This window comes from Artemia sp. Qi Xiang Cuo, chromosome 13 (genome assembly GCF_049724085.1).
Source record: "Artemia sp. Qi Xiang Cuo chromosome 13, ASM4972408v1, whole genome shotgun sequence".
Classification (NCBI taxonomy): domain Eukaryota; kingdom Metazoa; phylum Arthropoda; class Branchiopoda; order Anostraca; family Artemiidae; genus Artemia; species Artemia sp. Qi Xiang Cuo.
This window is the reverse complement of record NC_142806.1, coordinates 43,289,505-43,315,352: the sequence shown is the minus strand read 5'-3', so window position 1 is coordinate 43,315,352 and position 25,848 is coordinate 43,289,505. Positions and strand designations below refer to the sequence as shown.

Below are 25,848 nucleotides of genomic sequence, written 5' to 3'. Positions count from 1 at the left end.
AGTTGTCTTCTTTTTCTTCGTTCGTTAGTATCATCTGATCTGTTGTAAGTTGAACATTGTCTTTCCTTTTAACATTATCTTTTATTTCTTCCACTTTCTTCATTTAACAAAACCCTTTTTTTATGTCAGATGAGCGCATTACCTATGAGATGTTTCTTCCAATACTTCAAGATATAAGCAAGAATCGCTCCACTGATACTGTTGAGGATTTTATTGAATGCCTTAGTCATTTTGACAAAGACTAGAAAAATTAAATTGATATCAATTAATAAATCAAAAATTTTCATCTTTTCTGGTGTTTTTTAGCATTCAGTTTCTTTTTTTTTGTTCCTCAATATTTTTCAGTTGTCGCACAAACAAGACAAGTTTCAGTTGTCTTCTTTTTCTTCGTTCGTTAGTATCATCTGATCTGTTGTAAGTTGAACATTATCTTTTATTTCTTCCACTTTCTTCATTTAACAAAACCCTTTTTTTGTCAGATGAGCGCATTACCTTTGAGATGTTTCTTCCAATACTTCAAGATATAAGCAAGAACCGATCCACTGATACTGTTGAGGATTTTATTGAAGGCCTTAGTCATTTTGACAAAGACGGGAACGGGCACATTTCATCTGCTGAATTACGTTATATCCTTACAACTTTGGGTGAGTTATATCCTTACAACTTTGGATGAGTTCTATCTCTTTATTATGCTATATAAAACGATATTTTTGTGCAAGCAGTGCTGTCACTTGGGCATTACCCCTGTCGAAATTGCATTTCTTAGACTTATATTAAGAATTTTTAAAGAAATTGAAGTTTTGAGTTATCTTTGATGTTAGTAATTGTTATGTTCTAAGAAAAATATAATATGAATAATTACACAGATAAAGGCTCACATTTTTGAGGGGGTTTGGGCCCGTTGGGCACCTGTGTGTTAGGTGTGATCATTAAGTCGGTTTCAAGTCGCCAAATGATGGGAAAATTAAACCCTCCTACGCGTTATTAAACTTATTTGGACGATTGTCAAATAGAGGCTTAACCAAGCGACTTACTTCTACCAACATAGAATGATACAAAATTAAGTTGAATTCATCAGAAGCGTCTAGCTTTTAGGATATGATGTATAGTCAAATTAAATTATATTTTGATGTCTCATCATCACGTTTTTATTTTTGTGTTCGAGGAACTCATGATAAATATAGATTTCCAATACATCTCGGAGCCCACTTTATCATCATCAGCGACCATTAGGCGATATGCAATCATAGACTTTCGCGAGGTCCATGTGCTTTTTCTTTTATGCCACCAGCAAAGGTTTTTTAAGTTGTTGGCAGAAGTTGATACGGGAACAAAACCGTTTATTTAGATCTGATTATCTAAGCTGAACTGATTCTACTGTTGACTCTATCATTATTGTTAGGTGGCTATTTGCCTCTTAGTGTATTGCAATACTTTTCCTATATTATGCCATATCTACTCAGGTAATAAATCTATGTGTGGAACGTGCCCCCTCGAAAATCTTTCTTTCAAGGAATATCTACTAAAACCGCAAAATTTAATTAGAATTGAAAATTTTGTACTGAAAGCGTAACTTGTCATTTGCATTCTTGCCATTGTAATTTAATGCAAAGTTTCGAAAAATTTAAACTTCTGTCTCTCGTCACTGCATTATTCCAAACTTATGGGCTAATTGGTTTAAAGTTTCTTTTTCTTCGACAACAAAACAAAAGTCTTGTGGAATTTGTAAGTTTATCAGTCATGTTACTGTTTGTATCAGGGCTTTGGAGAAGAGGTTACTATTAATTCATTGCTAAGGAGTTGTGATCGTTCTAAATTCAGTGTATGGAAAGCCACAAGCATAAATTAATACCCTTATGAGTTGGAGCCAGTAAAAAAAAAAAAAAAATGTCTTGTCAAACGACTTTAAATTTTGCTTCATAGGGACCAAAATAGGATTCTTAATCCATTCTCCTAAGGCTTCGAGAGTGAAAGCTAAAAAAGCTAAATTTCTCTATTTAGATTCTGTATCAATACTTTGTTGGCAATTCCAAGAAGTTTTAGACTGGAAATAACGATCCAGCGCTTATCCCTTTGTCAGGTGTAGGGATACATGCATGGCGGGGGGGGGGGGCTACAAGCTGAACGCATATCCCAAAGCGCTGTTGTGTTATAAATTTGGTATTTTATATTCATACTAACTTTTTTTAGGTGAAAAATTAGCTGAAGAGGAAGTAGAACAGCTTTTATCAGGCCATGAAGACATTCAAGGAAACGTGAATTACGAAGAGTTTGTTAAAGCTGTTATGTCTGGATAGGAGATATTGCCACTTGATAGTGTTGAAGATTTTGTCACTTGATAGTATTTTAATCAGTCCTTAAAAGTTAAAGTTACTGGTGAAGTTGAATATTGGTTGTTTTCCATACTATTACTTTCAATTTTATTTCTTTTCTAATGCAAAGTTTTTCTCTTGTTTTTTTTTTTGTGCTTTTGTTATTGTTTCGAGGGTTTAATAGAAATGATGGTAATCAATACTCAATACTTTGGTACTGGCTGAAATCGAAGGCACAGTTATGTGTATCTAAGAAATTCCTAAAATTTAAATTTTACAGTTCTTCCCATAATCTCTCACGTTTTTCCTATCGTTCGGTTATTTTCTTTTTTGACTTCAACCTCTGCGGTAAATTCCTGCATACTTTTCTGCCAGAGGGTTTTCTAGCCTTTTCGATCCTGTTGAAGCGAACAGTGGAACACCTTTTCCTCACAATAATGTCCTTAAACGAAACTGTTTTGATTTTGGTATCATTTGAACTGGAAAAAAAAATTCTCTACAATATATAAAAGATCGGTCGAAGCGAAATTGACGTTTTTTCGTCTTTTTTTTTAGAAAATAACGATTTAAAAAAAAAACTTGCTCTTTTAAAAAGTTGGTAATTGGAAAATCTGGCTCATAGATCACGAATATAGACTCAGTTTTATGTTTTGACCATCCCTGAGTCGCCCTACCCCCACACACACACGCGCGAGATAAAGCGTGCATTAATATACGTTGGACATTACACGATGTCGGACCCACTGAAAGAAAATTTATATTTCATATGCCGAGATGCTAGGAAAAAGTCGTGTCCTAGTATCTTGCCCCCCCCCCTCCCCTCTCAGCACACCTAAGGCAAGCTTTGCCAAGCTGAAATCGGAGCATAGCTAGATAATGAATGGGCATGATGGGTATGTTTTACTGAGCCATCAAAAGTAAGGATACATTTTATTATCAATAAATATTGTTTCTCTACTAGAATGATTGAGATGTACAGGGGATAACCGCAACTTTATAATTATACGTGCGATATGACAGGAATATTTTTTGGAGCTGTCAAAAGCGTCTGAAGAGATTGGTGTTATTCATGCTCTAAAGCGATCAGCTTCTAATGCAAGTGAAACCCGGTTTTACATACGAGAGGTCGGGGTTGAACCGGACACTAAGTTCACTGAACTCACATGAGGACTTGCTATCGTTTCTACCCTCTAAGCTTGTGCTTCTAAATGAAATGTTCGTCTGTAAAGATACTGCCATGAACATTTTCGCAAGTGGACATGCAATTGTACAAGCAGTGTGCCCGCACGTTGTCATTTCTCCCTTGCTATATGGAGTGGCTCTTCAAATGCACCACTCCAAATTCTTGATTAATACCTTGAATTTGCTGGGGTTTTGCTCCTCCTATTCTGAAGTTTTGAGGTTTGGGAAAAACTCTGCCGCTTATTATGGAAATGGACTGCAAGGATTCACTTCTGACTGTCCGCAACACGTGGCGGACAATGTTGGTCACATGTTACTGTAAACCCAGGACTCACCTTGAAAAGTATTCCTAGGCAGGAGGTTACCACTGAGGAGATAAACGCAGTTGGAAGAATCTTAATCGTCCGTAGAAAGTCAAACCATTCTGTCCTTTCGACAATGTATCATGATCTTCTTCATCCAGGATTTGAAGAAGATAAGATTTCAAACTTAGATGTTCTTTGGCTTACATCATGGCATCTCAAGCAACCTAGGCCAGGTTGGAGTTGAACCATGCAATTAATAAGTCATGGTCGGAGACCATCCCGGTAAAGCCAACATTTTCTTTCTTCCTTCAAGCGACGAGAATTGTATCATTTCCACAGTGATATCCATTGCCCATCAGGGCGACCGGTACGAATTTACTCCAGTCGTAATCTTTTACCAGGCGTTGTTGTGGAAGTCCATGAAGATTATTGCTGCAGAAGGACCTGGAAGCAGTGTCGCAAAAGTGGTGGTTAGACTAGGAGGATTCCACACCCTCATGAGTTTTGTCGGTGTCATTGGATATTTGATGAATGGATCTGGACTGAAAGAAATCTCTGAATTGATGTACGCTTCCGATACAATTCCTCATCTTCTAAGTGGTAAGGCTATTTCTCGAGTACTGCGAGCCCATACCATTGTAGACGCAGCACTTCACTCCGTTCTGATAAAGGAGCTTGTGGACGAGGATTCAGATGTAGAACTTTAATTGAATACGGTTGAGCTTAGTGAAACTAAAGACCTATATGAGAAAGTAATGGATGGACGTGCTTCTCTTGAACATATTTCCCAGTCTTCAAGTCTTATGAAAGTCAAAGCTTCTCAGTCGGCTCTTGTATCAGAGCGAAGACGCGAACAAGAAAACTGTGGATGCAGTACATGGACATGGTTGTCATTCTTCAAAATTTCCTTAGAACTGAATGTACAGGTCAATGGAAACCTCATTTGCAAACAGTTTCCAACATCTTCCCGTACCTCGCAGCAGCTAGTCACAACAACTACACGAAGTCGGCGAGGGTGTACCTACAACAGACTTGGACATACAAGCTAAACACTTTTCCAGTCTTTTGAAAAAGATTTGCACATTTGAGAAGATCGGACAGATTTTGGGCCGGTTTATCTACAGATTTGGTCATAGAACAAAGACTGATGAGAAGTCTAAAAACGGCAACCATATTGACTAGACGTAGAGGAATGACGGAAGTACAGAAACTTCTGTGGGCAATGGAACGTCCAGCCTGTGCTCACGTTAATCTTCTGATGCAAGAACTGACGGATGTTTCGTATCACACAAGCGACCAACACAAAGAGTCTGGTATTTCAAGGAAGCAGAGGGACTGCAAAGACCCAAATAGTTATTGACTTTGTCGAGCAGTCGTCTCCTTTCGAGGGTGATCCGCTGCGCTTTCAAGCCTTTAAACTGGCATGACTGCTGTAGAAAACGTGAATACCGACGAAGCAGTGGAAGTCAGGAAGAAGGTTCTTGACGGAATGGTAGGGAAATCTCTGAAGGAGCATTCGTTCAAACGGAAGGATCAGTCAGTCCTTATGACGGTGAAGCAAAAAAAAAACGGGGGAGGAATCCACCGTTTAGACCCTTCATTGCTGTTTAAGCGTCTTCTAACTCTATCTGAAAGACTGAATATGGACGAAGAATCTTCATTTAAATATGAACTTTGCTCCTATCCTGCGTCCCTTTTTGATGATCCTGACACGTTCCGAAAGCCAAATAAACCAGAGCTAGCAAAAGCTATCAAACGACTTTCAGAAATTGATACTATTGGGGAAAAATTTAGTCTGACTTGCACCTACGTCTGAGACGGGGGCGTTTTGCTTCACAGGATTCCCTAGGCGAAGAAAGAAACATTTTCAGAGATCTTAGCTCGGTATTGGAACTACATTTCGACCAAATATCCAGACACCCAGAAATGAGACTGGCCACCAAAAAAGAGGAATTTCTTTCGTTAAAAAAGAATAAAGCCCGTTTCGACAATGTACTTTCTGATTATTTACGAGGCAATGGTGTGAGAACCATCTAAGCTAATTCTACATCTCCGCTGCTTCCATCATTCGTACTAATGATGCTACCTTGGCAATTGAAGGTATTCAGTCACTCCATCTTCTCAGTATCCATCATCATCTTTTCATCCTCATGCATTAATGATTTAAGCCACCTAATCTTCCTAAAATTATTTTATCGCACCATAGGCTCTCGAAATCTATACAATCCATTCACACCGCTTATATTATTAAATAAATAAAAAAAAGTTTTTTTTAACTTAAAGTAAGGAGCAACATTAAGACTTAAAACGAACGGAAATTATTCTGCGTATGAGGGGACTGTCCCTTCCTCAACCATTGCTCTTTACGCTAAAATCTTAAAACTTTAAAAATACTTCTCATTCAAAATCAACGGCCCTTGCGTTTGAGTAGTCTTTCTTAAAGAATCGGGACAAAAAGTCAAACTGCTTGCGTAAAGAGCAAGGGTTGAGGAAGGGGCAGTCCCCTTCATATACATAATCATTTCTGTTTGTTTTTAGTTTTAATGTTGCTCACTTGCTCCTTACTTTCAGTTGAAAAAACTTATTTTTTTTTTCATTTAATTTATGACTGTTTTTCAATCGTGCCGGGAATCCCCCCCCCCCCGTGTAACATTTCTCCTGGTAACTGTCCTCCTCACGGACAATTCTCCTCGTGGAAAATCCCCCCCTCCCCGCAGAGAGTTTCCCCGAAAAATTTTCGCATGTTTCCCAATATCAAATACTATACGTGAACAATATGGATAAATTGTGCAATTACAGCCCCTCCCCCAGGGACTATGGAAGGGTTATGTCATCACCAAAAGCATAGTTATTGGACCTGTCAACACCTACTGAATTAAACGGTCATCTGAAAATTTTGATCGGATGTCTTCAGGGGGAATTGGGGGTGAGAGGGGGCCTAGGTGCCCTCCAATCTTTTTGGTAACCTAAAAAGGGCACTAGAACTTTTGATTACGATTCTTATTCGAATGAGCTTTCTCTCAATCTTCCAACACCACTATTTCGATACTACCACCCCTGGGAAAAATAAAAGCAAACAAATAAACACGCATTCGTAATCTGTCTTATGCCAAAAACTACAAAATTCCACATTTTTGTGAATAGGAGCTTGAAACCTTTACAGTGGGATTCCTTAAGATCGCTTGATTTTTTGGGGGTTTTTCTCCTTTTTTGAAAATCAGGGAAATTTTCTCAGGCTCGTAGCTTTTGATGGGCAACTTTAAATGAGCTTTATGTATTTGGAATCAGCATAAAAAGCCAATTCTTTTGATGAGTATATTGTTAACAAAATTCCGTTCTTTAGAGTTTCGGTTACAATTGGGCCGAGTCGTTCCTTACTTACTTAAACCATTAGGGAATTCAAATCATTTAAATAATTTAAGTCTAAGAGCACTTTATTGAATCCCATTGAATACTGTCTTCTCCCATAACAGTTGATGCGTTCCCTAGGACCAAATTTATCAAATTAAACCATGCAAGTGGGAAGAAACATAATCTGGCCCAACTCCTGATTCCAAATCGAACCAACTATTAATCTTGATAAGCTGATGTAATATCATTCTTGTACCCGTAAATGACTTTAACGTACCTATCCGGTATGCTATACAAGGACAGGACCTTTTCCAAAGCTTTTTTAACAGCTGAATTAGAATTGTGTTCGTAATCTATACAACTTGGGAGTAAAAGGATCTGAAGATTCAGATTCATTGAGAATATTAATTCTCAAGCCTTTCAGTTTCGTCAATCCACTTTCTTTCTTTCCTAAAAATTCACTGTTATTCTCTTAAATGTTTGTTTATACCGTCTCTTAGTGTAATAAGTATCATGATTCTAAGCAATTTGCTTCGTACCCAAGTCAAGCTAATCCCTCTATAGTCACTACACTCGCTCTGATTATGTTTTTTAAAAGAGTTTTAGGCGAAGTTTTTATAATTTTCAGTATCCATTTCCTGTCATATAACCACAATATTACAAAAAAAAATCATATATCATTCTGTCAGTGTCTTTAGCCTTATTACTTTTCAATCCTTTGTCCTTACCCTGTTGTAGCACAGTGGAATTGATGCTCTGCTTGGCTGAACGAGGCCCAGTGGTCGATTTCTGCCGCGACAAGGTTGGGCGACAAGCTTGCTACTTGTCCCTGTAAAAAAGACCCAGCAACTGAAACGTCGATTCGACGCCCTATGCGCCAGCAATAGCTCTGGAGTATCTTTATCCTTTTTTATCGTTCTTGTCTTTACCTGAGACTAGTCCGTACTGACTACTTGACCTTAATCTCTGGGTATGCCAGTTCAATATATTACTATTATGCCATCTGGCAGCATCTTCCAGATCCTTGACAACTTTATCCATATTCTCCATTTCACATTTCCTTAATCCATACTTTAATGCCTTCTCTACTCCCTTCTTATTCCCAATATTTATCACTCAAACATTTTGCAACAAGGCATTCTCTTTTATATCCAGTTTGAAGCTTTTTCGCTAATATTCTAAGCTATTTTCCTTAAGTATATCTACCCGTCTTCTACATAACAATCTAAACCATCTAATTTCATATCCAACTGCTCTTGGATTGTTCCTCTCAAATTCTCCATTTAGTAACGCCGTAACTACCTGATGTGCCATAACGCCATAATTGAGCAGTTACCCTTCATACGCATCAGCTCTGGATGTCAAACTGTTCGTGGTAACAAACTAAGCAAGGAGCGACTCGGCTCGATAGTAACCAAAACTCTTAAAATGGAATTTTGATAACAATAGATACATTAAAAGAATTTTCTTAAATGCAGATTCCAAATATGTAAGATTTATTCAGTTTGCACCATCAGATTCAGCGTATTAGAGGACCCTACTGTAAAGGTTTGAAGCTCCTATCTGCAAAAATGTGTAATTGTGTATTTTTTGCAAGAAGAATGATCACGGATGCGAGTTAATTTGTTTCCCCCGGATCATCGTATCGAACCAATGGTCCTAGGAGATCAGTAGAAGAGGCATTCGAGCGGATATTAGAAGTTCCAGAACCCTTTTTAAGTGACCAAAAAGATTAAAGGGCAGCTAGTCCCCCTCCCATGCTCCTTTTTCCCTAAAGCCGTCCGATCAAAATTTTGAGATAGCCATTTTGTTGAGTATAGTTCAGAGGTCCAATAACTTGGCCTTTCGGGATGACATGACCCCCCACAGCTACCTGGGAAAAGGTTATAAGTTCTGAAATTTACCCTTGTCTACATATAGTATTTGTTATGGGGAAGTATACATATTTTTCGTGGGGGGGGGATTTCCGCGGGAAGAATTTTCCATGGAGAGGGTCCGGGGGGAGAAATTTCCAGGGAAAATTTTACACGGGAGGCGGGAAGTAGCCAGAATTCCTATAAGAAATTCTAATGTAGCGAAGTTCCGGGGGAAATTTTCGGCGGAGTTCGAATCGTCTGGGAGATTTTTTCCGCCGGGTTAGGTTTGACATTAGAATGCTCTAGAACAATGGAAGGGTTTGTCTGCAAGGGGTTTCAAGTTTCAAAATTCCTCCAAAATAAACTCGCTTTATTTTGTTGTTTTGGTTTCTCGGTAGGGAATAACTCTTTTGACATTGATTCCAAATATTCACAGTCTATGAAGTTCGGACTTATCAATCAAAAGAAAATATACATAATCAACATATTTCAGGGAGCGCCCTTCTTCAGTATTTTTTTTTTCTTTAGGAATTGTTTCTAGTTGATAACTATGTTGTTAATACAAGATACTTATCCAGAATCAGCAGAAAAAATAAGATTTTTTTTTTATTAATTCAACTGTTAAAAATATTTAGATGAAATTTGATATTTTTGATATCCGCCCAAGAACATATTTCCTTGATTGTTTGTCGCCTCCCTCCGCTCTCTCCGAACTCAAGCTCCCACAAATTTTGCCTGACGCCACCTCCCTCCGCTCACAGTCGGAAGCTCAGGCGTTCGGTCACTACACTTCATTCAGTTGGGGCTTGGACCTCGCCGATTCCCACCGTTCCCTAGTCCAAGGCTCCTAAAAATAAATTTCAAACATATCAGCATAGCTGGCAATCACACAGAGGCTAAATAAAGCTGTTTCGGTGCTTGACTATTTCAGCAAAGATAATTTTTCCGTGTCCAGATAAGTCGTTTTGGTCTATTGCAATGGGAATAAATAATTAAAAAGTTGAAGTGAAGAATGAAATCTCCAGATAGAGTCGTGTCGAAACAGGGAAAGATAATTTTTGGCTGAGGAATGTTTAATATGCTCGGTTATTCTTGCATAAAAAGAAGAACTATTCTTTTCTGTCTGTAGGGAGCTTTTTGTTGCTCCTCTCCGTTCTCTCTGGTCTGAATTTTGGGCTTCTTTAGAAATGAATTTTTGTATTTAATTCATTTGCGACCATATTTTAGGTCACTGAAGCTTCCAGTCCCGAAGATACAAATATTTTCAGTAATTCTAATTAATTTGACTAGAACTTGTTTCTTTCAAATGAAGAAAATAGAAAGGCGCGCATTAGAATACATAACAGACTATGTTTAAAGAAAGCGTTTATATGTCTGAAAGAAAATCTTCCGGGTTTATAACGCAATTCTACTAACATCGAGATTCAGTCCATTCCAAGACCCTATCTTACCCCACACTTGTGAGATAACACAAGTTCCCATTTCATTGAAATCAGATTATGGGTTGAGAATAAAAATAAACTCTTCGTAAATCCGAATAATTAGAAGTTTTCTCATTGTGTGTTCTGCAGTGGAGTATGTAGCTACAGTGATTTGTTAGATGCTAGCCAATTAGAACTTCCTGAAGATTTTCCTAATTGGTTATCCTTAACCAGTTTCAAACTAGTTGAACTTGGGGTTTGATAGATCTAGTTCTGGATGCTAGCTAAAATTCTGATTGTGGGTCAGCCATATTCCGAAAATTTGTGTGTGTCTGCTCTTGAGAGTAAAATCTTGTAAGTGTGTTATAAGAAACCCAAATATTTGGGCTATGCGAAAACGGAAGTGTTTGTGCAAATTTACGCGTTTTTGCTAATTCAAAAAGGTATATAAGAGTCAACGTCGGAGAAGAGGGACTAGAGTGGGTCAGACATGGGCATTTCCATCTGGGTATTTTAGGTAAAATGCCTAATTCTATTCTTTCTTATGCTACTTTTCTGAATTCAGTCTAAGAAGTAAGAGTTTGAAAAAAAAAAATGTCCTTACAACTATGGAGCTCACTTCCGTGGTGGTTTGCAAAAAAGGCCTAAATTCACTTTTTCCGATAATGAGTTAAGCATATGCTTCGAAAGAACTAGAAGAGATCTATCCACTGGTCTATTCAAAATGGCTTATCTTTAATTCTGACCCAGCTACAAATTGTTACAAAAGAACCTAAGTCCCTTATCTTCTAAGTAAGGAACAATTCAGCAATTTGGACATTTCCAGCAAATTCCGGCCAAAAAGTTAACTAGGAAATCCATCTTTAAACTTTCCAGTTTCTAAAATTCCGATTTGTCAAAAAGATTTTTTCATGGTGCGTTTTCATTTTGGTCTCCTGTAAATTAGGAAAAGTGTACTTGTGCTCTTTTTGCAAAACGCCACGGACTTATTCTATACTATAGCGTAAATACTATAGAAGTTATAGCAGAAAAATTGAACATCCAAGAAGGATCTGAAAGAGAAAGGGGTGGGGCATTGGTTTGAAGAAGAAATATAAATTCATGAGGTACAAATAAACGCAAAGAATTTGGTTTATAGACATTTCAAGCTATAGAAGTTCCAATGTCCCCAAATTAGGCCATAGCAGTATATGCTTAAAAAATACACCTTCTAAGAATCCAACGAGTTGAAACAGAAAAATTATATTATATGATTATATATTGAATAAGGTAAATTACGCCAAAAAAAGTAAAAGACAGAAGAGTTAGTAATCAGGCTTAACCTTATAGCTCCTTTTCCAAATTTCGCATAAACAGACAGTAGAGTGAAAACGATAAAAAATGGACAAGGGCATTGAAATATTAGTGATAACAATCCAGGGCCATGTACCGTAAAATTGCAGCTGTATTGGGTGCGTTTCGGTTCTCGATTTCTCCATAGTGTTTATAGACCACATTGCAAAATTGCATACCAGAAGGAACGTCACAATTTCACGTCCAGGTTTTTCCCTTTGCTCCTGCTTTGTAGTTGTATATCTTCGAGACGCGTCCAATATAAACAAACTCTGTGCTACAGCTTGAATGATTGAGCCGAGGGCAGTGCACATACCAAGATAAGTATCAAATCCAGCATCTTTATGATTATATGCAGCAACGATTATAAAAACGTTGTAAGAGAATACGCCCACTTGTCCCATGACAAGAAGTATATCATCGAGTTCCATCTCTTTTGTTGTATCGAAGCGAAGTTTTCGGATTGATATCATACCAGCAATGGTTGCAATAATTGTCACAAAATAAATCGCAAGTCTCGAAAAATTAACCTGAAGGATAGCCATTCTTACATACTCTGTCCGATTAATTAGTGCAAAGAAAAGAATCAAACTGATAATGGTTCCAACTAACACAAAAATCCCTAAAAATAGGCCCTTATTAGCTTTAGAGCAATCTACTGAATAATGATGTCTTGATCGCCTTTGTAAAGGTGAATCATTGTTAATGGCAGATGCGCCAGTATTCTTCCAAAGTACATAGGATATAGCAGCACAAATTAGAGAATATTCAATAGCACAAGGAAATAAGAAAGGGCTTGCGTCCTGCACAAGGCTTCCCATTACGTCTGTACGTCTGCATTCGTCGTTAAATACGTAGAAAGGGTCGTTCTCATCCTTTGAGGGTGATTTCGCTGCGCGTGAAGCGCGACCGTGACTCTCAGACGTATTTGAACTTCCAAGATCTTCTAATAAAGTATCATTCAATATTCCAGGGTAAGATTCGCCTATATTTTCTATGCTTCTTTCAGTGCTCACCGGGTATTCCATGCCTAAGAAAAAATAGAAATTAAGTAGTTTTAATTATAATTTTATTTATTTGAATTTAAGGTAAATTCACGATTGTTGGAACCATGAATAATTCAAAGAATGATCGTTGAGGTCGGCGTTAATGGTTTTTCGGACAGATTAGTGTCTATTGCAGTCCGCTTTTGTTACATTCCAATGTACCAACCTTAACATAAGACACTAATATTTTTCAAAGAATTCACGTACTAAGTTTTGACTCATACAATTCAACAACCTTCTGGGTATTCCATGCTCCCATAACCCCGTGTAGTAATAAAGTTCGCTCTTTTAGTTTTTGTTGCATTCAAAGCCCATGACGGACTCTTAAGCTTATATATTAAAAAGCATATATAAAAAACAAGAAGTAGTGCAAAACAATGAGAAAAGACGACTTTGCCATCAAACACACTGAATAATATTTTTGCAGCTAATTAAACGTGCATTCTAGAATGTAAGGTTAAAAAAAAAAGGTAAAGTATACGGCACTGGACTTTATAGTCTCTACCAGCGTTGCTGATCTCCGTTTCATGGCCCTTCGGCCATGAAGTGCAATGAAAAGGGGTTGGGGCCATCCATTCTATACTTTGACACACCCTCCCTGTTTATCTTCCCCAGATTTGAGTACCCGTTTAGAACTGGGTCAACTCTGGGTGAGCTTACAATATCACACCACTGACCCACGTTCCAAACCAAATAACCATCGATACAAAAACCCTGAACATTTTCTTTCTGCTAGATGGCTTGTGGATTTCAAAATTGTCTTAATAAATCGGTCTTAGAATCATTTATTGATCCTTCATAATTATTACCAACAGTAAGGGACACACTTCAGTTTCTGACCCTAGGGAGGTTAAATGCCATCAGTTACTTTACCATGGACTTGCTCCACTTCAATATCGTATTCTCGAAATACCTAAATATTGGATTCCAAAACTTTAACAAAGAATTAAGTAGAATCTACGATTTTTAGCCATAATGTTACTCCAAGAACTGTTAAAACAAAAGAAGCAATTGCAGGAATTGGGCGTCTAAAGTCATTAGGCCTACACGTACTAGCTGAAATTCGCAAAGGAATACTATTTAAAAGAAGAAGTACTATTTATTTAGGCTTGAAGACTTCTTGGGTAAGCTATGAGTGATTTAACCTGAAAAAATAAATTTAAATTTAATAGCAATCCTGAAGTTACTCTAAGCCAATTTTCCGTACACAATTGAGCGACTGCAAAATTGTTTGATGATTATGTTTGCTCAGTTATGTTACTATAAGTTTATTATTGAGAAACCTTTCTTTCTTTCTTTTTTTTTTTTTTCATTTTTTTGCAAAATATCTTCCAAAAGTTATTATTCTCATTGCTATTTTTGCTAATTTTTTTTTTTTTATTTCAGACCAATGCTGGAGTTACCAAGAAGGCAAATAAAAGTCGCCTACACACACATGGCTAAAAAACAGTCTCATCGTGGTACCTTGCCATAAAAAAGATTAAAATGCAATAAATGAAGAACATTACGTCGGGACACTTCCTTTCAATTAACTTTGGCTACGACTAAATAGATAAGGTTATATAGTCTTATCCTACATTTTTTTGTCTGAAGTTTGCAATTCTTAAAATTCCTTTGTAAAAATTAAGTAAAATCTCAACCTCTCCCCGCCCCAAACAAACCAAGATGCTTTCGAAATTTATTAGAAATGAAAGTAAACCATTTTGAAACTACTGTAGTTATGAATATAACACATTATGCAATAGACAACTTTTAGTTCTTTTTTGAAGGAATTATGTAAAAAAGAGAACAGCTAATCCAATTTAATCTTCCTTGTGGCACTAAAAAAGAAACATAAGTAAAATTTATTTTAAAGAAATTGAGCAAGACACAGAAAAGCCCTGCAGTGATTTAAATAAAATCCAAGGGATATTTATAGAAAATCCAAATGAAATTTACCGTATAAGAAACTTAACTTGTTCAGTTCAATTTACTCTATACCTTTAAGAAACTGAATTCGGAAAAGCAAAAAATTTGGAAGAAGAAATAATGCGTTGTTCCTTGATGCCAAAGTCACTTATCTCTGAGCACTTTTAAGAAATTGGCTGGAATCAAGTAGCTTTTTTCGGCACCGATTTGAGCTTGAAAAATTTTCTAGTTTTTGGTGCCGATTTACAAAAACGTCGAGAATTTCATTTTGATCAGCAAAAAAAGAAAAATTTCTTAATCGTTTCCTTCTTTTCAGCAGGAATATCAAACTAAATAATAATAGAACTAAATAATGATAACAATAATAATAATTAAATATTTAATACTAAAAGAACTTCATGAATTAATAATGAAAGACTGATTTTTTTTTTTTTTTTTTTTTTAATGAAATGAAAATTCAAAGAGAATAAAAAGATCCCATTCCTAGATGTGTTAATTATTCGTTGCTTAGATAAACTCAATTCTACTATTTATAGAAAACCAACACAAAACAGTATATATTTACATTTAAAATCAAACCAAACCCCACAAGTTAAAAAAGCTGTCGTAATCTCTCTCGTCGATCGTGCCCTAAACATCTGTTCTGATTCCTACATCATAGTAGAACTAAACTTGATCAGGAACATACTTTTTGGAAATGGGTATCCTATTTTATTTATTAAAAATACAATTAACCGTAAACTGAAAAGACATTCCCGTAAAATAAATGGTAGTTTACCATGTGGGAATCCTAATAAGCCCTCAAACGTGATTTACCTCCCACAAATCCCAAAGATCACTGCGAATCTTAAAAAAGTCTGCACGCAAAATGATCTGTATGTAGTGTTTACCAATAATTTCAAAATCATAAATTTCCTAAATTCTAGTAAAGATAAAACCCCAGTTACTCATCAAAGAGGATTCTATCTAATAACATGCGATTGTGTCACATACTATGCAGGTAAAACGCACCAGAATTTAGAGAAACACCTACAACAGCATAAAGATGATATCGCCAAAGCTATAAATTCTAATACTGCTACTGTTTTTTTTTTACTCTGCTTTAAGCAGCCATGTATTTGAAAATCCTAGCCACAAAATACTTTTTGAAGAATCCGCCCTTATTAGGAATGACCTAGTCATAAAGCAGGTAGTTCGAGAAGCAGTTGAAATCAGACTTAAGATTAATAATACTATTTCCTTAAATAGGGACTTGGGGGAATATACACTAAATGCTCTATACACAAATTTAATTAAAAACGCTCTTACAAAATATTAAAAAAAAACAGAACAAACAGAACTAGTCACAAATGTCAAACATTGAGACCAGTTGCAGGCAAGATCAGCAATGACGTGTTTTAGTTACACTTATTTCAACGAATCGCCTTGTTTCATGTCATTTATGGATCAGCCTGGGAACTCGTTTTGTAAGATGCTGGGACAGTTTTTAAAAATTTTAGTTTTTATTGGTTGTATGTTGTTGCAAGTCCTTCTTCTTTTATATATTTATAGTTTTGCTGAGGACGGCCCTTGGACATAGGGCCGAAATATTCATTCAAAAAATTTCTACTGTCTTACGAAAAGAATTTCCTATTGTTCTTCTTGTTTTTCATGTTTGGAAAAGAACTTAATAATAATAATAAAAGAACTAATAATAAGTTACGATCAATCATGTAACTATTAATAACCTGCGACTGACTAATGCTGTCCATGATGTTTAGTTTTAAAAATCTCGCACAAAGGGCATTTTTTCGTACTGCTATCGTTTGCCCAATGATCCGGTGAAATCGGTGCCCGAAAAACGCTACGTGTGTCTGGCACTCATGAAAAAGTTATATAAAAGGCTAGATAGACAGGGCGTTTTCTTACAGCACTTTAAGTTTACACGTGCGAAAAAAGTTTCTCACAGAAAAGGTAGCGTTTTCTTCCCAAATTATTTAAATTTTCAAAAAATATTGACACTCGGCGAAAACAATTCGCACAGCTAAGCCATTAAGTAGCGTATTAAGTGAGGTAGTAAGTAACTTCACATATATTACAACAAAAATATTCCGTACTGGAAAAATCTCTCAGACTTAAAAAGGCAGCTTAAAAACACTTGAGCTTTTAACCCACAGACTGAATAATTAAAACTGAATAATTACGGCCGTTTTTAGCTTGAAAACGGTACGTCTGTCCAGACCGTAAGCCTGAAGATGCATGTCAACGTCGAGAATCTGCACTGTTACCTTATACAAATATAATGGATGATGGATGCTTACCTTTTATAATGCTAAAGTAAATTTCTCAGGAGGCAATAAAAAAAAATATTGTTTTTATGTATTTTAGCATATAAATGAACGTTTTGTGTTTTTTTTTTTATCGAATACACACTGAAGAATTTACGATGGACTTTATTCGGTGCTACCCAAGGATGGGCAATGAAAAAAATGCATGAGAGGCTCATAAAAGGCCATTAAATAAGAAAATCAGCTATAGGAGGTGTGTGTTCAGCATCCTCGAGCATATACAATGTTACTCAATGATCGTGGATTATGGACCTGAATTTTTCAGTTAAAGTACATATAAGACGAATAAATCTTAGACTATGAGGTAAGCATTGTATAGTTGTAATATTGACCAATTTTTCTTTACAAGGGGAAGGGAGGGGGCAAGGGACTAGTCATTGAAAGGGATATTCACTGCTAACTAGTCATTATAACTTCAATACCAGACTTTCAATGAATGTCCGGTTGAGCTTGTATTTGCGGGTACGGTACTTGTATGGGTTTTGTCGGGGTACCCTCCCTTCCCCCCCCCCCCCAAAAAAAAAAAACAAAACAAAAGGAAGTGTATTTGCTCACTTAAAAAAGAGCAAAGAGTCATATTTTAGGCTAAATAATACATGAAAAATAGCGCGATACAAATATTTTTCTATGTTAGTATTCACATTTCTGCATTAAACATATGCTAAATACCATTCCATTAATATTGATTCCTGAAACGACTAAACAAAATTGGATCAATCACTTTATGGCATAGTCGTCAGACGGTCCATATTCTGCACCGCGCAAAATCCCTCCCCTTCCCCACAATTCTTCCGTGGAAAATTGAGAAGCCAAAGGGAAAATAAGACGAATAGAAAGAACGAAGAAAAGCGTATAAGTGTAAATAAATTATTATGAAGGATGAACAGTGGGCCAGTGTGTAGGCGGGGGGGGGGAGGGGTGCCAGATGCCTCAAAACGTATTTCAATGCCGAAGTTGTCTAAATTTAGTGTCCTTTCTAAAAGCCGGAAGTTACTGAAGAATTCTCGGTTCTTTTTCTGCTATCTGGCTCTCTTCTAACCCCTATGATATCGACTCGAAATTTTGAGATATCTGGTTTGTCCAAAACCTTCGAAATGCCTAATAAGTTTGCTTTCGGGACTTTTCCCCACAGCCCCAATCTTAACTTATCCTGCTTATATTACCCTGCTATAATAAATCAACCCCCAGAAACAAGAAAACATAATTAAAATTAATAAAAATGTAAAAATAAATACTGCAGGATATTCTACAACACATATTCTACCTATATTTTGAGATATTGGTAGAATTTTCTGAAATTCCTTCTTTTCTTTATTATTTGTGATCATTCTCTGTGGCTGCTAAATTTTACATGTGTGTGTGTGTGAGGACGGGGGGGGGGGATACACCAAGCACCTGTATTAACAAAAATGGAACTGAAATTGTGTCATTTTATTACTCAGAATTATCTGTAATAGAAGAAAGACAAGAATAAACATACCCAACGTAATTTTTCTGGTAATCATGTCATCCGTGAGAAAACCAGGGGGGCTCATACCTCCGCTTCCATGTGAATCGATGTAAACATGAATGATCTCGTGTTTTGTTTCTTCAACAATAACGCTGAGCCAAACACAGAGATTTGTCGCAATTATATGCATTAAACCAAAGTAGGCAATTGTTCGATTCTTTTTTACAGGCATCTAAAAATGAAAGAAATTATTTTGTTTTGGTTAAGGAAACGAAATATTAAGAGCTTTGAGCCAATAATCCTAGAAACTCTCTCTCTCTCTCTCTCTCTCTCTCTCTCTCTCTCTCTCTCTCTCTCTCTCTCTCTCTCTCTCTCTCTCTCTCTCTCTCTCTCTCTCTCTCTCTCATCAATTGTAACAATTGACGAGAACAATAATAACAGTTACAAAATCTTGACTGTCTCCAAATATCTCTTCATTCAGGCAGGATGTAAGCAACAACAAATAAAAAACGAGAATATCGATTTAGACACAATGTGAATATAAGGAGCCTACTAAAAACACAAATTTGAAAATTATTGCTAAAGGGAAACACTCAAAACAAAATTACTTATTTATTCCTTTAATGCTGCTTGACGTACAATTTATATATGCGAGAACTATGGTTTTCTATTTTAGTTCAAATTCCAGTTGCCTTCAAATAACCTAAAAGTAAAATCTCGAGCTCTAAGAGGTGAACTCATTCATACGTTCTTCATTCACTCTTCCTTCAAGAGCTTTGACCTGATCTGGAGAAGCATTACTGAGCTTCCGCAATCTTCTCCTTTTAACTTGGACACTTAATTTCAGACTGCCCAGTTCTGATCCAAGTGGTTCGAAGGCTTCATGAAAGAGAATTTGTTGCCAAGGCCCAGAAGCTGTTGCAACATGGTAGTTATTCCCAGTAGTATTCTGTCAAAGTAATTGATGATTTCTATTCTCAGTTGCTGTCCGCATGTCAGATTAAGACTTACTGACTCGTCGTCAAATAGCTGTTTACACCCTCCTCCGACAAAAAATTTCCTAGTGACATTTTCATTTTGGAATACAGACACAAAGTTTTCATTTTTTTAAGGGGGCTGTGGTATATGTAAACAATTAACCCATTTCAGCATATAAAAATATAGTTTTATGTAGATCCCCTTTTTAAGATAAATGTGTAGGTGGAGAGCCCCCCCCCCCCTCGAGGACAGTTTTGGCTAGGATATTTCCCCAAAATCCCCCCCCCTCCCGAAGTATGACTGTAGGGCAAGAGGTGAACTCTTCAGTCTGTGTATTCAATCAGTCTTTTCATTTAGAAGTAAAATATTTACCTTGGCGTTGAGAAAGATGAAATACATCTGAATGAAAGTAAAAAGCATTCTTGCAGCAGGTGTGATTGCCAACAGTATATCGTGACATTTGCTGCTTGAGTCAATTTCGAAGTATTGGCCAAATTCCAAACCAGAATAGATCATACTTCCAATACCAAAGGCTGAAAAAGAAATTTAATTTTTATGCTACGTCAATGACCGCATTACAGGACTTAGCTAAGTTGGTTTTTCCAGACCAACTCACCAACAAGCAGTTTTTAGAATCAAAGCTGCTGTATACGATTAATTCGTACGTAACGACAATGCTTATAGAGTTATTTCCCCATAATGGATGGAAGCTACACAAAGGTGCTCGAATAAACACTTCCCATTGGGGGGGGGGCGCTTTAAAACATTTATCCGTGAGAATAGTTGAAAAGGCCTTTTGTCACCATAAGAGTGCAATATTTTTTAATATCACAAGAGTTCGTTCTTTCATATATTTTTGGTCTTTCGATGGGGAAGGAAGGATACAATGTCCCCCCTCCTAAGGATACTCAGTGAACTAAAATTTCTTAAGCGTCTTCAGTTTCAAATAAGCCACTCAGGAAAAAATTCGGAACTAGCTCTTCTTAAGCTCTTTTCAGGTATTTTTCTAAATGTACCTTAAAGCAGAAAACTTTACATAAGAGCCGAAAAGGGAAATAAAAAGACATGATGACATGATAGGTCTAAATAGCGTCCCCGACATTTTCATGAGAAGTAGGAGGGGGATTCTCCATTTCACCCTTGTACATGAACGTATAACCAACAACATATATGCAATACGGGGTCTATATATATATATATATATATATATATATATATATATATATATATATATATATATATATATATAGACCCCGGCGCCACCCCGGCGGATCGACCAAACGCCGCCGACGAGAGGCCCAGTCGAACGACACCGATGTGTCGTAACGCCGCCGGCACGCCACCGCTAGCAGAGGCGGCGGCGATCGGTCAACTTTAAATTAATTTTTCAGCAATTCTTTATTGCATCAACCGCAAAGTTGGAGCTTTTTCTTCTTGTGTGGTTTAGTTTTTCGATTTTCCAAATTAGAAATGAACCAGGGCTTGCACTATCCCCGAATTTTCAGGTATTTTTCCAAAAATCTATGCGTCACCCTGAAAAAAATTTGGTTCCCCGAATCCCCGAAAATCACGCAATCCCGTTGCCACCCCTAGCGATTTATCATCATTGGATTTCCATGCCATACATTGTTTTTCATGCAATAATTCTTCTCCACTCTATTGTTCATTAATTTTCGTCTTTTTTGTTACTTTGCATAAAAACCAGACAGATGCAATATGCAATTGCAAATATTGCAATATACACAGTTCTTCATATGTTGACTAAAAACAGTATCGTCTTTATGAAATGAGTTTAAATAATTTTGAATGTAGTTTCCCAATCGCTATTTCTAACATCGTTCGTAGTCAAGAATTTTATTTTCAAGTTGAATAGAATTGTAGAACGAGTTCACTATTATACAGCTTCAGCCTTCAGTTGAATTTTGAAATTGACAGCCGACAGATTGTTTCTACAGCTGAATTGTAAGTTTGCAGATTTTTTTTTTTTCCTGTTTTTAGATAAGGTTTTCTTATGTTTAATGCTCAATTGTTGTACGCCTAAATGTTTAATACTCAATTGTTCGGAAGCGACCCCAAAAATATGACTCAAAAATAAATTATAAATTATTGCCGATAGGGGGGGATAGGGGGCTATCATGTTAAAGTGACAATACCTTTTTTTTTACTGAAAGCAGGGTTGACAAAAGGATAACCATTTTTTTTCATTTAAAGTGGAGACAGAAGAAAATGATATCAAATTCCCTGGGAAACCATTGAAATATTTTGATAGACCATTAAGACTTGTTCATTGTCTTCGATATTTTGCGATTTCTCATAGGCTACTGGCCTAATTTGACTTTTGGGTGTGCTCCATTTTAATTAGATTCTTTGGATCTTATTGGATGCCACGGCGAATCTATGAGTCAGTTTTTCAATAATTTGAGCTATATCTGAATAAGTTCGACATTTTTGTTGTTGTCTTTGTATCCCTTTACTCATACCCTCAATTTTTTTCAAGGAACACTAAGCTGTTTAACGTTATTTTGCGTGTTTGTTTGAACCATATAGTAACCTAGTTAATTATCAAGTAACTTATGTTTCTAATGAAAGCTGAAAAGGTATCCTATCAAGGTGGTATCCAGAGGGGGGGGGTAGGGGGGTATTACATTTAAATGATAATGTCTCAATTTTTTTTTATTGAAAGCAGGGATCCCAAAAAGTTTTTTTTTTTAATTTAAAGCAGAGACGGAATTTTATTAAGGTGGTATCCAGAGGGGGGGGGGGTGAGCTATAAAATTTAAATTATAAAAACTCGATTTTTTTTCGAAAGCAGGGGGGCCAAAAAGTTAATTTTTTTTTTAATTTAAAGCAGAGATGGCATCCTATCAAGGTGGTATCCAGAAGGGGGGCATAGGGAGTTATTATATTTAAGTGATAGTACCTTGATTTTTTTTTTATTGAAAGCAGGGATGCCAAAAAGTTTAAAAGTTGACAAAAATTAACAAGATTTCCGTGAGTTATACTTGATACAGCACTTACATGGTTTTATCGTCCAAAGGGAAAGGGACATCTGCGTCCAACCCGTTTTTTTCTTATTGATGAAGCGGGTTTAATTTGAAAACATTCATTCATAAGGACCAGGCAGATTCACACTAAAACGAATTGGTGTGACGAAAGCGGTATCGGCATGCCCACCTAACGTTGCGCTCGAGTTACGGCTCGAGGGGGCTCGACGGCGCCCTTGGTCCAGTGCCCAAGTTGCATTAAAAGGCCAGGTCATAATAAAAGCTTTCAATTAAGGAGATCCAAAGAAGAGTCTTTGACAGTCTAATGACTTCAGGTACTAGATGGTGTAATGTCCTGGAATATCTACAGTGCTTTAAAAATTCGATCACCACACAAATGATGGACAAAAATATTCAAAAACATAACAAATATGACATTTGGAATATTATAACACTTTTTTCGAAGCTTCTAAAAAAAGCAAAAAAGGCTAAACACCCATAACTATGATTACAAGCCGTTTTAAAAAGAAACTCTGGAGCGATTTCCATGGAAATGACCATAGCAGAAGCTTTGAGCCTGGGTGAGAATCTAAGAGGAGTCTTTTGAGTATTTTGACCACAGGTGACTTATTGTTGCGACTTTTTTAAATTTGGTAATTTTTGTGAGCATTTGGGAATCAAAGCTTACACTCAATAACTGATACTAAGTGTCCTAACATTTTGCTTGGATTAAAAGTGACGAACTAGGATGAAAATCTCAACATCTTCCTGGAGCTACTTCAGTCTGCATATTATTTCATTTAATTACATTTAAAACAGATGAGCTTTTAATTTTTTACCGGAAAATAGCTGGCAATTAATTTTTCTTCATACCGAATAAACCATTAAATGTTTTTTGTTTCATTGTTATAGAACTGTTCTCATGTGAAGTGTTCATTATGTGATTTTCAATTTGATAAATTTACTCCTTTTAGATGCAGTTTAAAATTTGACTGATATTAGGTATTTATCAATTTATAATTTGGAATGAATCCCCAAAGGAAAAAAAAACGAATAATATCCAAAAGAGCAGCCAAAAGCAATAAAAAAGCAGCAGTTCAGCCTTAGCCTTCATGACATATATTCTATAAAGAAACCAAAAAACTTTAAAGTGTATTTTTTTAAAATTGTAATTAAAAACCAGTTTTTAATACAAGAAGTCTTCTTAAGAATCCAAAAGAGCAAAAAAAAAAAACAATCAATATCAAAGTCGCTCATTTCAACTATTATAAAGGTGACAAAACAGATATAGGCAAAGGGCATTGTGAAAAAAATAAGCTTCTAAGTTCAAAGTTATATTCAAAGTTTTTACCCAGATAACTGACGAATTTTGTGATACGGTATTTGAAGTTGTATATGCAGTAATGCTCGATGAAAAAAACTACTAACTTTGATAATTATTTATGTTAAGAATACATAACTAATAGATAATTCAACTACTCGTATTATGCAAGGGTTCTGAAACGCCACATTAATTTCGTTTCTATCACATTTCTACTTCTCTTGATGAATAACGAAGAAGAACAGTTTCCAGCCAGCGACTTGTGAATTTTTGAACTCATGAATAGGCTCGAATCTGTTGTAAATTTAAGCTGTGGATTGAGAAAGACTGATCAAAACATTAATGTTTGCGGTCAACACTGATCAAGCCGGCGGAGCGCCGCCGACATCTTACCGGCGGCGCGGCGTGCTGTTTTTGGCTCCGCCGCCGCCGGTCTTCCCTCATCGGCGCGGCGCCGGGGTCTATATATATATATATATATATATATATATATATATATATATATATATATCTTACTTCTTCTTGATCCACTAATTTGGTTTCGAAACTAGCGCCGAGTATCAATATAAATATCGTTTAAAGTATAAAACAGTTCGTGGTAACGAACAGTATGTAAGGAGTGACCCGGCTCGATAGTAACCGAAACTCTAAAAACAGAATTTTGATACCAGTAGATAGATCAAAAGAATCAGATTTTTTATGCTGATTTCAAATATATAAGTTTCATCAAGTTTAGTGTTACCCATCAAAAGTTACGAGTCTGAAAAATTTGCCTTATTTTCAAAAAAAGGAAGAAACACCCCCTAAGAGTGATAGGATCTTAATGAAAATTAAACCGTCAGATTCAGCGTAACAGAAAAACCCTACTGTAGAGGTTTCAAGCTCATATCCGCAAAAATATGGAATTTTGTATTTTTTGGCCAGAAGAAAGATCACGGATGCGTGTTTATTTGTTTTTTTCCCCAGGGGTGATCGCATCGATCCAGTAGTCCTAGAATATCGTGAGAGGGCTCATTCGAGGGGAAATTAAAAGTTCTGGTGCCTTTTTAAGTGACCAAAAAAATTGGAGCACAACTTGGCCCCCTCCCCCGCTCATTTTTTTCCCTAAGTCACCCGATCAAAATTTTGAGATATTCATTTTGCTCAGCATAGTTAAAAATCTAATTAATATGTCTTTGAGGATGACTTAATCCCCCCAGTTCCCGGGGGAAGGGCTGCAAGTTATGAACTTTGCCCATTGTCTAAATCTAGTATTGATTATTGGGAAGTATACAGACATTTTCAGGAGGGATATTTTTCTGGTGGGGGGGGGGGTCAGAGGACGGGGTTACGTGGGAGGATATTTCCATGGAGGATGTTTCCTTGGGGGATGGGACATTTCTATGAAGGGGGCGCCGGATTTCCCAGCATTATTTAAAAAACGATCCGAAATTTAAAAAAAACGAGTTTTTTTCAACTGAAAGTAAGGAGCAACATTAAAACTTAAAACGAACAAAAATTATTACGGATATGAGGGGTTTGCCTTCTAGTCAATATCTCGCTCTTTACGCTAAAGTCGAACTTTAGCGCAGAGACGTATTGACTAGGGGGCGAACCCGTAATAATTTCTGTTCGTTTTAAGTTTTAATGTTGCTCCTTAGTTTCAGTTGAAAAAACTCGTTTTTTTTTATTTAATCACAAGTAGAAACAGAATTATATTGGTGGATGCTTCAAAAAATGTTGGATAGAGAAGGATTGTTCGCCGGTATGTCAGACAGACCTCATGCGAATTAACGATCAGATGAGCTCTCAGCAATAGTACATGCAGTAGCACATCAAAATACCATGGATTTTCTTTTCCCGCGATGTGAGAAAAATGTAGCTGTTTTTTACCTTATTATTTGATATCGTAACTAAAGAATAGTTAGCTTCATCAAGGCAAATTCTGACACGGGAGTAACTTTCAAACTACTTCAGGATTTAGAAAAAATAAACAAGGTAAAATAAACAAACGAAGATTAAAAACCTATGCATAGAGTAGCTTAGATGTGAGTATATACCATCTATTGAATTTGCTGGGGCCCCCGTACCAAACA

The 25,848-nt window shown here is 36.5% G+C and overlaps 3 protein-coding genes across 3 annotated transcripts in view; 1 reads left to right on the top strand and 2 right to left on the bottom strand.

The window, feature by feature from the left end:
- mRpS24 (mitochondrial ribosomal protein S24) overlaps positions 1-25,848 on the bottom strand; it is a 63,943-nt gene that overhangs the window by 31,130 nt on the left and 6,965 nt on the right. The window lies entirely within an intron of this gene.
- On the top strand, positions 482-2,453 carry Mlc-c (Myosin light chain cytoplasmic). The gene is made up of 2 exons (XM_089098635.1): positions 482-644; positions 2,191-2,453. The coding sequence occupies exons 1-2, from the start codon at positions 500-502 to the stop codon at positions 2,295-2,297; spliced, it is 252 nt and encodes an 83-aa protein (XP_088954761.1). The 5' UTR covers positions 482-499; the 3' UTR covers positions 2,298-2,453.
- On the bottom strand, positions 11,654-20,020 carry LOC148945318 (proton channel OtopLc-like). Its single transcript, XM_089098633.1, has 3 exons — positions 19,841-20,020; positions 18,521-18,722; positions 11,654-12,789 (listed from the first exon to the last, which is right to left on the bottom strand). Exons 1-3 carry the CDS (start codon positions 19,982-19,984, stop codon positions 11,732-11,734), a joined length of 1,404 nt encoding a protein of 467 aa, XP_088954759.1. The 5' UTR covers positions 19,985-20,020; the 3' UTR covers positions 11,654-11,731.